This window comes from Salmo salar, chromosome 03 (assembly GCF_965601325.2).
Source record: "Salmo salar chromosome 03, fSalSal1, whole genome shotgun sequence".
Taxonomy (NCBI): domain Eukaryota; kingdom Metazoa; phylum Chordata; class Actinopteri; order Salmoniformes; family Salmonidae; genus Salmo; species Salmo salar.
In genome coordinates this window covers 30051988-30064059 of record NC_138293.1, presented here as the reverse complement: position 1 = coordinate 30064059, position 12072 = coordinate 30051988, and the positions used below count along the sequence as shown (strand labels likewise).

General features: G+C 42.1%; 1 protein-coding gene across 3 annotated transcripts in view; it reads left to right on the top strand.

Moving 5' to 3' along the window:
* The window catches only part of LOC106599673 (oxysterol-binding protein-related protein 1), a 42433-nt gene extending 30810 nt beyond the window's left edge, over positions 1–11623 (top strand). For all 3 annotated transcript variants that reach the window (XM_014190966.3, XM_045714710.2, XM_082973425.1), the window contains 11 exons: positions 924–999; positions 3019–3153; positions 3301–3398; positions 3607–3789; positions 5935–6042; positions 6276–6365; positions 6477–6603; positions 7639–7755; positions 8437–8560; positions 8679–8769; positions 10249–11623. In XM_014190966.3, the coding sequence (XP_014046441.1) occupies positions 924–999; positions 3019–3153; positions 3301–3398; positions 3607–3789; positions 5935–6042; positions 6276–6365; positions 6477–6603; positions 7639–7755; positions 8437–8560; positions 8679–8769; positions 10249–10351 (1252 nt within the window). In that variant the 3' untranslated portion in view covers positions 10352–11623. The remainder of the gene's footprint in view (positions 1–923; positions 1000–3018; positions 3154–3300; positions 3399–3606; positions 3790–5934; positions 6043–6275; positions 6366–6476; positions 6604–7638; positions 7756–8436; positions 8561–8678; positions 8770–10248) is intronic.
* The last annotated feature ends 449 nt before the right edge of the window (positions 11624–12072 follow it).

Below are 12072 nucleotides of genomic sequence, written 5' to 3'. Positions count from 1 at the left end.
AACTGAATGAAGCTGTAGAGTGAGTAAGTGTAGCTAGTTAAAGTATGAATCAGTTTCTTTAGCAGAACATATTATGGCGTGTTGTGGAGCTGGCAGAAGTACTGCTCCACCATGCTCCATTGGCCTGCTCATTCCACTGTTAAGAGAGAAGGGTTAGGATTTAGCCCCACAGGCCTCCTCTTTCTTCTCCCTTCCTCTCCTGCTGCGTTCTCTGTGTGTAGCTGCTTCACTGCTTATCGCTAAGTAAACACACCGCCTCCCAGAGGCATGCACACCTGGTCCACGGGCGGGCCGCAATGCACACACAAACACCGACAGGAACATGCAAACACTCTCCCATTCATTCATGGGTATTGCCTGAGACTTGACCGCAGCAGCTAGTTAGCTAATTAGCTGTCAGGTTACTCTGTTTCTAAATAGTAGATCAAGCCATCGCTGATGTTCCAGATAAGGTTAATGTACAGCTGTACTCTCGGCATAACTAAACAATGACTTACTTTTGTGTATTCCAAACATAGTTCCTCTCCATGAACAAAAATGGCCAAGAGCATCACATCAAACCAAGGGTACTTGCTTAATTGCAAATACACATACTTAGAAAGTAAACACGCCTCACCCACAACAAGATACCACTATCTGATTTAATGATAGCCTAGCCTTAGAGCGTTGTTGAGACGTAAGAGGAAGAGAGCCCTGCCTTATCTATAAAGTAGCTATATATAGGAAATATGCTACTGTAAGAGAATCTGGCTTAAACCCCTCATTAATTACTGTCACCAAAGTCCTTGAGTTTTTTTTATTTATTTTTTTAGCTCGTTCAATTCTCTGTGACCAGGCTAACTGTCTGCATCCATATATATTCAGTGGGATTACCCCATTTAGATTTGACCTTATTGTTTTTTTGTTTCTTTTCTATCCAACAGAACGTCTTTACCGGCACCCATGTTCTCCAGGAACGACGTCAGCATCTGGAGCATCCTGAAGAAATGCATCGGCATGGTGAGAATTCACACTCATTATTCATTTAAGGAAGGGTAATGCATTGGCACAACCCAAAAGCACAGGAGCTGGATAAAAATGAATCTGGCTGGGCAAAGAAAGACAGGGATGTTAGTTCACTGTTTCCTGCACCCCCCAAAACGTTGAAAGCAAACAGTGAGCAAACATGCCTTTCTCTCTGTCTGCCAAGAATTCAGCCACAAACATTACATTTGTCATTTAGCAGATGCGTACTGGTCCCCCATGGGAATCAAACCCACAACCCTGGCATTGCAAGCACCATGCTCTACCAACTAAACCACACGGGATAGATGTATTTTCTGCTGGGGTTTTTTCCTCAGTATTTTCTCTTTATACTTTGTTCAATCTGCCGCTTCTTTAATGTGGATTTGTGCTGTGTTAGTGGGAAATACTGCTGACCTGAGAATGTGTCCTTGGGCTGACTTACCAGCTAATGAGTTAATGTAGTTACTGTAGCTATGGAGAGATTTAGCTGCCTTGTTATAGCTTGTATTTATTTGTGACTATCTAAGCACAGGTCCATGATGTGAAAGACCCTGTCATCAGTAGTGGTCTGTAGGGATCCTAATACCCTTTTTCCACTTCCTGGATGATTTTTAATTGGATGATATAAGCTATACACTTCCTGTAATTCCCCTAATTAAAAGGGTGTAATGATTCCCATCTGTGGCTCAAATGGCAACCTATTCCCTATGTAGGGTGGACGTTCCACGAAAAGAGTGCCTTTTGCATCCCTTTGATATTTTGAAAAGAAATTGTGCACCAATATTGAATTTTAAAAGTGGTTATATTAAATGAAGTGCCGTAGACCATATGGAGAATTCAATAAATCTGATTTAAAAATATGAATAAAGACATGCTAAAGTGCTAAAATCCAGTTTTCAACATCATTGTAAAGCCCTAGTTATTTTGTTGCTTTGTCATCTGAAGATGATTATTTATTTAGTGTGATTAGTGAATCATTTATGTCTGTCCCTCATTTTAAGGTCAACCATGTTACGTGAACTGGACTTTTTCTTTTAAATATCTTTTTCTTATGAAACATTGAACATCTAATAGTCAAATCATAGTGTAAAAGCAGGTGAACTGGTTCTTCTCTTTTTGGCCATTTTGTGGTGGAAAACTGAACGGGTCGAGCATAACACGTCAACCCTGAAATGTTTTAACAATTATTTTTTGGAAGCTTGCATTCAGTCCCTGTTGCACACAACAAGCTTCCATTCCCCATCTCAAAAGGGGATTTATGGCTGATTTTTAAGATGAAATCGTCAACCCTGTTACTTTAATAGGCACTTACTATAGTCATTTTTTAATTTAACCTCTTGGGAAGTCAAACGTGCTCTTTATGAAATAATGTTCGTTTTTTTGTTGTTGACCAAGTTAGACTTCAAGGCACCGAATTGGTAGAACGGCATCAGTGCAATACTTTGACTAGGGCCCCTTGACCAGAGCCCTAATGGGCCCTGGTAAAAAGTAGTGCCCTACATAGGAAATGGGGTGCCATTTGGGACACAGGCCTGGTGTAGGGGCAGACACTGATGGCAATGGAGAAACTACCATAACTATGTGTGTGTACTCTGTGGGTTTAAATCAGTTAGATCCATGGCAAATCATTGTTTTAACCCAGGGTTGCTACTGAAATGTGGGCCTTTTTACTGACACTGCAGAGACCAGTCGGTACGGGTGTCAAACAGTGTTCCGGACTGGGTTCTAGACTAGAGCTTATTGCTGATGTTATTTCACAACTCTGTCATCGAAACACCATTATGTCAGCTTTATAGGGACTTCCACTCTATTACCAATGTACTGTAATTGTCTCAAGTACTTTCAGTCTATTGCACTCTCTAATCACTATATTGCCAATGTCCTATCATTGTCTGATATTACTGTATAATATAATACAGTATGTCTGTGTGGGCTGTGGATGAACTTTGTTGCTTGTGTGTTTCCTTACCTCTCGCTCTCTGACTCTTCACCTCTTTTTCTTTCCTCTCCCAGGAGCTGTCTAAGATAGCCATGCCAGTAATCTTCAACGAGCCCCTGAGTTTTCTTCAGCGTTTGACAGAGTACATGGAGCACACGTATCTCATCCACCAGGCTAACGCTACCACAGACTCCATGGAGAGGATGAAGGTATTTTGCGCACATCATCATCCTTTCTCGTATAGACACGCGCATGAGTTTTCACTCACAATTACCGCTGTAGTACATACTCTTTTCGCTGTGCTCATCTACAGCTACTGACGTTACACATTTCTGTTCATGTATGATGGTTTACAGTGTGTGGCAGCATTTGCTGTGTCTGCTGTAGCATCACAGTGGGAGAGGACTGGAAAACCCTTCAATCCACTTCTAGGAGAAACCTATGAGCTGATCAGGTTAGACATATTACTGTGGTTGATGTTTAGGTTGACTGTTCTGTATGTGTTGTGAGTTGGTGGTTACTACTAGTGGTACTAGTTTGTGACTCAAGACGTCACCAAAATACATTTTGAATCCTTAAGAAGTCAGATGTCTCAAGACATCTGAAGATGGAAGGTGATGGCTAAGTTTGTACCATTAACCCCCTCCCTCCTGTCCCCTCAGAGAGGACCTAGGGTTCAGGTGGATGTCGGAGCAGGTGAGCCACCACCCCCCTGTAAGCGCCTTCCACGCCGAGGGCCTGCAGGAGGACTTCCTGTTCCACGGCTCCATCTACCCCAAACTCAAGTTCTGGGGAAAGAGCGTTGAGGCAGAGCCTAAAGGCATCATCACCCTGGAGCTGCCCAAGTAAGTCTGGAGCTGAGATTCCCTCCACAGTGTACATGTACACTGAACAAAAATATAAACCCAACATGTAACGTGTTGGTTTCATGAGCTGAAATAAAATGTCCCAGAAATGTTCCATACAAACAAAAAGCTTATTTCTCTAAATTGTTTTACACAAATTTGTTTACATCCCCTTTAATGAGCATTTCTCCTTTGCCAATATAATGCATCCACCAGACAGGTGTGGCATATCAAGAAGCTGATTAAACAGCATGATCATTACACTGGTGCACCTTATGCTGGGGACAATAAAAGGCCACTCTAAAATGTGCAGCTTTGTCACACAGCACAATGCCACAGATATCTCAGGTTTTGAACGAGCATGCAATTGGCATGCTGACTGCAGGAATGTCCACCAGAGCTGTTGGTAGATCATTTAATGTTAATTTTTCTACCAGAAGCCGCCTCCAATGTCGTTTTTGAGAATTTGGCAGGCATAAGTTACAAACGACGAACACAATTGCATTGTGACGAGATCCTGAGGCCCATTGTAGTACCATTCATCTGCCGCCATCACCTCATGTTTAATGCACAGCTCCATGTCGAAAGGATCTGTACACAATTCCTCGAAGATGAAAATGTCACAGTTCTTCCATGGCCTGCATACTCACCAGACATGTCACTCATTGAGTATGTTTGGGACGCTCTGAATCGACGTGTATGACAGCATGTTCTAGTTCCCGCCAATATCCAGCAACTTCGCACAGCCATTGAAGAGGAGTGAGACAACATTCCACAGGCCACAGTCAACAGCCTGATCAACTCTATGCGAAAGAGATGTCACGCTGCATGAGGCAAATGGTGGTCACACCAGATACTGGTTTTCTGATCCACGCACTGACATTTTTTAAGGTATCTGTGGCCAACAGATGCATATCTGTATTCCATTCATGTGAAATCCATAGATTAGGGCCTAATGAATTTATTAAAATTGACTGATTTCCTTATATGAACTGTAACTCAGTGAAATTGTTGCATGATGCGTTTTACATTTTTGTTCAGTGTAGCTTTCCCTCCCTGAGAGTTTTCCTTGGAGTTTCCTTGATTTGGCCTTTATCTCCCAGTCAATATAGCAATACATACACTACCGTTCAAAAGTTTGGGGTCACTTAGAAGTGTCCTTTTTTTAAAAGAAAAGCACATTTTTTTTGTCCATTTAAAATAACATCAAATTGATCAGAAATACAGTGTAGACATTAATGTTGTAAATGACTATTGTAGCTGGAAACGGCTGTTTTCTTTAATGGAATATCTACATAGGCGTACAGAGGCCCATTATCAGCAACCATCACTCGTTGTGCACCTGGGCCTCCCACTCCTCTTTCTATTCTGGTTAGAGACAGTTTGCGCTGTTCTGTGAAGGGAGTAGTACACAGCGTTGTACGAGATCTTCAGTTTCTTGGCAATTTCTCGCATGGATTAGCCTTAATTTCTCAAAACAAGAATAGACTGACGAGTTTCAGAAGAAAGGTCTTTGTTTCTGGCCATTTTGAGCCTATAATCGAACCCACAAATGCTGAAACGCCAAATACTCAACTAGTCTAAAGAACGACAGTTTTGTTGCTTCTTTAATCAGGACAAGAGTTTTCAGCTGTGCTAACAATTGCAAAAGGGTTTTCTAATGCTTAATTATCCTTTTAAAATGATAAACTTGGATTAGCTAACACAATGTGCCATTGGAACACAAGAGTGATGGTTGCTGATAATGGGCCTCTGTACACCTATGTAGATATTCCATAAAAAATCTTCAGTTTCCAGCTACAATAGTCATTTACAACATTAACAATGTCTACACTGTATTTCTGATCAATTTGATGTTATTTTAATGGACAAAAGCTCATTTTTTTTCTTTCAAAAACAAGGACATTTCTACGTGACCCCAAACTTTTGAACGGTAGTGTATATTCTAGCAATAGAGCTATTCTGGCAATAAAGCTATTCTGGGAGCTTTTTTCTTAAGCCTGAATGAGACTAATTAATTCATGTTGAAGTTTGAAGGACATTTGAATCTCCGTGAAGTAGTTTGGTATGAGTTGGCATCTGTAAGTTGACGTAGTTGGTGATCGGTTATCTGCTGTGACATGTTCTCTCTCTCTTTCTCTGCAGATATAATGAAGCGTACACCTGGACAAACCCCACCTGCTGTGTCCACAACATCATCGTGGGCCAGCTGTGGATCGAGCAGTACGGCAATGTGGAAGTGATCAACCACAAGTAAGGGAGACTCCCTCGCCGTGTGTTCTTGCACGTGTATCTGTGTGTGTGCAGTGGTCTGGATCCACGTTTGTTTCCAGTTGATTGAGCAATGTAACAGAACTGGGACAGATACTTGCCTTTACAAAGCCGACAGACTGAGCAGCAAAATGGTGGTTGTTTGAAAGCATCGTCTGGCTGTGGGGAATAGTGAAAGAGAATATGTAACTAGAAGGCTTGTCTTTCGGTGACAGGACCGGCGAGAGATGCAGCCTGACGTTCAAACCATGTGGTATGTTTGGCAAGGAGCTGCACAAAGTGGAGGGCTATATTCTGGATAAAAGGTACTTGTTTGTTACAGCTTTTTCCACCAACTGTTTTACTGTATCAACATTTATATGTTAGCAATCAGAAAAGCCTAACCGCTCATTTTGACTGTGTCTGTGTGCGTGCAGCAAAAAGAAGCTCTGTGCCATATACGGTAAATGGACTGAGTGCTTATACACTGTGGACGCCGCCACCTTTGATGCTCACAAGAAATCTGACAGGAAGAACTCAGAGGAGAAGAAAAGCAACAAGCAGGTACTGTATGTGCACTAATCAAAGATATACCATATCAAAAACCAGGTAGTGCCTTCAGCCCCACACGGATGGTTATATAACTATCATATCCTTTGCTGAGTAAAATAAGCTGTACTATCTATACCTCATGCCAGTACAGTGCTGTTCATAAGATCAGATGATAATGTAGTGATAAATGGAATTAACTTTTACTCAATAAGCCACTAAGGGCAAAAATGTTTGTGGTGCAAAAGCAAGGGAGAGACTAGGGGAACTTTTCTGACCAGCATCCCATTGACTAGACAATCTATTTTTTATTTATTTAATTTTACCTTTATTTAACTAGGCAAGTCAGTTAAGAACAAATTCTTATTTTCAATGACTGCCTGGGAACAGTGGGTTAACTGCCTTGTTCAGGGGAAGAACGACAGATTTTTACCTTGTCAGCTCGGGGATTCGATCTTGCAACTTTTCGGTTACTAGTCCAACGCTCTAACCACTAGGCTACCTGCCACTCATAGACAAAATCTATAACTGATCCTTACCTTAACCAAACCCCTAACCTTAACCCTAACCCTCAATCTTATCTAACCAATTTGACATTTCAATATCGGTTTGCACGTCAGCCACATCCCCTTAGTGTTTTCCATAAAGCAATGTTTTAGGTGCAAAAATTAAATGAACCTCATTTTAATCTGGCAGCATGATTTAATTTGAAACTTTTCTTCAACAAAGTGTATGATAATGAGGTGGTTATTTGACTAGAGTTTAGTAAACTGAGCAATACACAAATAGTTGCATTTGTTACTTTTCCTTTTTTGGGGGGGGGTGTATTTTCCTTAACTGCATTGTTGATTAAGGGCTTGTAAGTAAGCATTTCACTGTACGGTCTACACCTGTTGTATTTGGTGCATGTGACAAATAACATTTGATTTGATTTATTTAAGCAATCTTTACACTCGTTTTGGAGTGAGGACCCTTGATATGACCCAATAAGTAGCTATTGTAGTTGCATACCTGTTTGAAGGTTGCGTGTCCCCCTGTCTGTCCCTCCAGACCAGTGTAGACGAGGAGCCAGAGGAGATGCCCCTGCCTGATGGAGACACGGTCCAGGTCATCCCAGGAAGTGAGCTCATCTGGAGGATAGCCCCACGACCAGACAACTCTGCAGAGGTGAGGGGGGAGGAGAGGCAGGGGGTCGGGCAGAGGAGAGGCAGGGGGTCGGGCAGAGGAGAGGCAGGGGGTCGGGCAGAGGAGAGGCAGAGGAGAGGCAGGGGGTCGGGGAGATGCAGGGGGTTTGGGGAGAGGTGAGGCGAGGCGAGGGCGGAAGGGGAGGAAAGCAGGTCTGAAGGATAGCTCCCCGACCAGACAACTGCAGGATAGCTCCCCGACCAGACAACTGCAGGATAGCTCCCCGACCAGACAACTGCAGGATAGCTCCCCGACCAGACAACTGCAGGATAGCTCCCCGACCAGACAACTGCAGGATAGCTCCCCGACCAGACAACTGCAGGATAGCTCCCCGACCAGACAACTGCAGGATAGCTCCCCGACCAGACAACTGCAGGATAGCTCCCCGACCAGACAACTGCAGGATAGCTCCCCGACCAGACAACTGCAGGATAGCTCCCCGACCAGACAACTGCAGGATAGCTCCCCGACCAGACAACTGCAGGATAGCTCCCCGACCAGACAACTGCAAGGTTCACAGGGATGAGAGAGTACTGTATTGGAGGAATTATTAAGAGGCAGAAATCTGGGATTTACTGTTGATATTTTTTGCCTTCTTGAGTGATTGAACTGGTTGTCAGTCATTGATTTGTAGACCCTTCCCCCTCTCTCTCTCTTTGGTAGTTCTACGCCTTCTCCATGTTTGCCATGCAGCTGAATGAGTTGGAGGAGGGCATGAAGGGGGTCCTGCCCCCCACAGACTGTCGACTCAGACCTGACATCAGAGCCATGGAGAAAGGAGACATAGGTATGGTGATATAGAGCATTGTGTTGTTGTCAATGCCACATCTGTCCAGCAATTCAATGAGCATTTTGTCAATTAATCAAAATATTTTGATACATTGAACTATTTCTGTGTTTCTCAGATTTGGCAAGTGCAGAGAAGAAGAGGGTAGAGGAGAAACAAAGACTGGCCCGGAAAAATCGCTCCAAATCAACAGAGGAATGGAAAACAAGGTGAGTGATTGGGTCTTCTCCCTTTCCCCATGGAACTCCCCTCCGATTCTGCTGTGCATCACTCTCATTTAGTGCTGAACAATTAGTGCTTTTTGAGGTCGGTTCGGTTTCCATCCGATTATTTAAAAAATGATCACGGTTTACAATTTCGGGTTTCGATTATAATTTTTTTTACAATAAATGCACTATGCATTATGCGGGTTGAATGCTGTAACACTGAATAAAACAATTAAAAAGTCCCATGATGGCAGTGACTGCTCATTACTGCTTATCACTTATTAACCATCATTGACTTTACTTTAATAAAACATTTCAGTTGTTGTGTATATTACGTTACATAGTTTTATTTAATTACTTTACTATTTCATTCCAAGTCTTCATCTCATCTCTATAGAGCTGCTGCCTATGCTATCTGACAAAATCACTATTTTATTAATACTTCAAAGTACATTAAATAAGACATACTGTTATGACTGCTGAAAACCAACTATCAATCATTTAGATCATGTACAGTATTTTCAGGTATAGATACCCCACTAAGCAACTGCTCGCAATCCCTCTCGATCTTGCATTCTTCTGTCTCTTCTCTCTCCGTGTCTGCCCCATAAAACCTAACATAGCAGGCGTAAAAAAAAAAAACAGACCAGACAAGTAGGCACGCAATGGATTATGGTCATTGTAGTTAATTACCACATTTTCTGTGCTAAACTATATAGAATATTGGCCTGTTGGAAACTACAACTCTACTACATCGCACAGTTCAGGCTTGATCTTATTTATCACCAGAGAAACTGCGCAAACATTTTACCAAATGGAATTCAAATAATTGTACGGATGTTGGTTATATCATTAAAAAAAGAACACAAAAAAACATTTTGGTTAATCGCTCAACACTACTCTCATTGGATGTATGCTAGCGCTTATGCTAGACCTGCTTTGCTAATTGTCACCCATTTGTGTCATCCTGTGCTATGTTATGCTCTTCCCCTGTGTTGTCATTGAGAAGGAACCCAGCTCTTGGCCCCAGGTTTGGCTCTGCTTGTCTGCTGTGGCTTTTGGTTGTTGTTGTGGTTCACTGTTTGAGTGCTGCACTATACCGGCTTCCTCAGGACAGCTTTAGAACTGCAAGAAATGCATTGATTCAAACACTGATCATACACCTGTACAACCTGAGTACAGTTGACTCCTGATAAGAACATATTGAATAAGCTAAAATAATTGCAGTAAAATGCACCTTTCCTGGATATTTGCATGCTATAGTTTGCATGAATTCATGAAAGACCTAAGCTATATAGAGAAAAACAACATTTTCAATGGAATCTTGGTTTGTTAAACCCCACTATCAGGAGTCAACTGTACTGTATTCTGTTTGTGTGGCTTTGTATTTATCCCAATCATGTCAAACACTCATGCCTGTGCCTGAACACTCATTTCTATGTTTGTTTATCTGATTTAGTTCCTCTCGTTACTCCCATATAGGTGGTTCCACCAAGGCTCCAACCCCCACAACAAAGCTCAGGACTGGCTCTACTCCAATGGCTACTGGGAACGGAACTACTCCCTGGTGCCTGATATTTACTGAACTACAAGACACACACCTCTATCTGTACACATCTCATCTGTCTCTGCTGTTTTTCATATTCAGGCTGGAACTTCAAGTCCATAACCTGCTCTGGTCCTATATATGGTAAGGCTATTATTGGGAATTGACTGACCGCAAAGGCAACAACCATTCAGTAGTCCCCAAATATTATCTCTTATCGCAGCCTATGTCTCACTCAAAGCACAAGGGTGAAGTCCTCATGAGCCTGTAAGCTATGGTCATTGACCAGTGTATAGAATTATAATAAAACTATAGGGTGTAACCTGCCATTCATTTTAACAAATGGGAGTGTTTTGAATGGCCTGAGTTGAATGCAGTGTCTCCAAAACACGTTGCAAGAATTTGTATTTCTCCAAAACACGTTGCGCTCAGTGCTGTTACTTGCGAATGTGTGCAGCTACATTATCGTTCTGATACAGTATCAATTTATGTCAAAATAGAGCTTTGAAATAGTGTGTGAGATAGGTGTGTTCCGACTTCCTGCAGTCTCTGCTATAGGCTACCAAACTAAGCTGTCATTATGACACATTTTATCTGCTTCGACCTCTCTAACTACGACTGGGGAAATTCTACGTGTTTGTACATATTATTGGATAGAGCTCTTCTATTCTTCTGAGCTGTAATACAATGTAGTTCTTTATGAATTTAAGATGCTATGTATAGAGGAGAATAACTACTGTACTTAGAAGTATGGCTTTCTTCAATGACACTTGAGAGAACTTATTTAATCCAAGTTTGACCACTTGGCTCTATATGAAGATATATTTATCTGTATGCAAAAGTTTCCTATATAGTAAAAATGTAATTCAGGATATTCTGAGAGGTAGCCCTCACACACTGAATACACACAGCACATGCACCACTTTGACTATGCAAGCATTAGCTGACACTACAACCCACAGACACACAGTAAGTGTGTCCAAATGACACCCTATTTCCTACATAGCACACTACTTTTGACTTGAGCCCTATGGGGGAATAGGGTGCCATTTGGGAGACAGCCACTGTTCAACACACTCATGCACTGCATAATGTTAATCTCCTTGGTTGTGAATAGCTGCTGCTGTAACCTCTGTAAATTGGTAGGTAGGTAGGATTATCATGTAATACATGACAGTACAGTAGACTGGGCCTATCGCCCCCTCTGAATGCACGTTTTTTTCCCTAGAGGCTACTCTCACTTTGTGTATAGCACATTACAGAATAAAGATAATTTCTATTGTTGCTAAATAAAAACGTAATGTTACCTTAGGGTGTTTGTGCCCTGTTTCTTATTCCCACCACCCTCACTCACTGTGTATCCTTGTAGCATTATGTAAGTTGTGGACTGAATTCCCCCGCATAATACTAACACGGGTGAAGGTAGGCCTAGTGATTCTCATGTAGATAGTGATTCTCATGTGGGTAAGGCTAGGGCGGAGGTGTCTCTTTGTTAACAGCAGCTGGTACGCAATCTCTAATGTTAAGGAAGTCTTGAGTTTTTGCTCACCCTAATTAGAATACCTCCTGATAAGCTGCAGACCACATTTACCACTGACGGCACTCAATGAGCTGTATAGGGCCATAAGCAAACAAGAACATGAACATCCAGGTGGCGCTTCTCGTGGCTAGTGATTTTAATGTAGGGAAACTGAAATCCCTTTAACCACATTTTTACCAGCCTGTCACCTGTGCAACTAGAGGTGACACATTTCTACCAG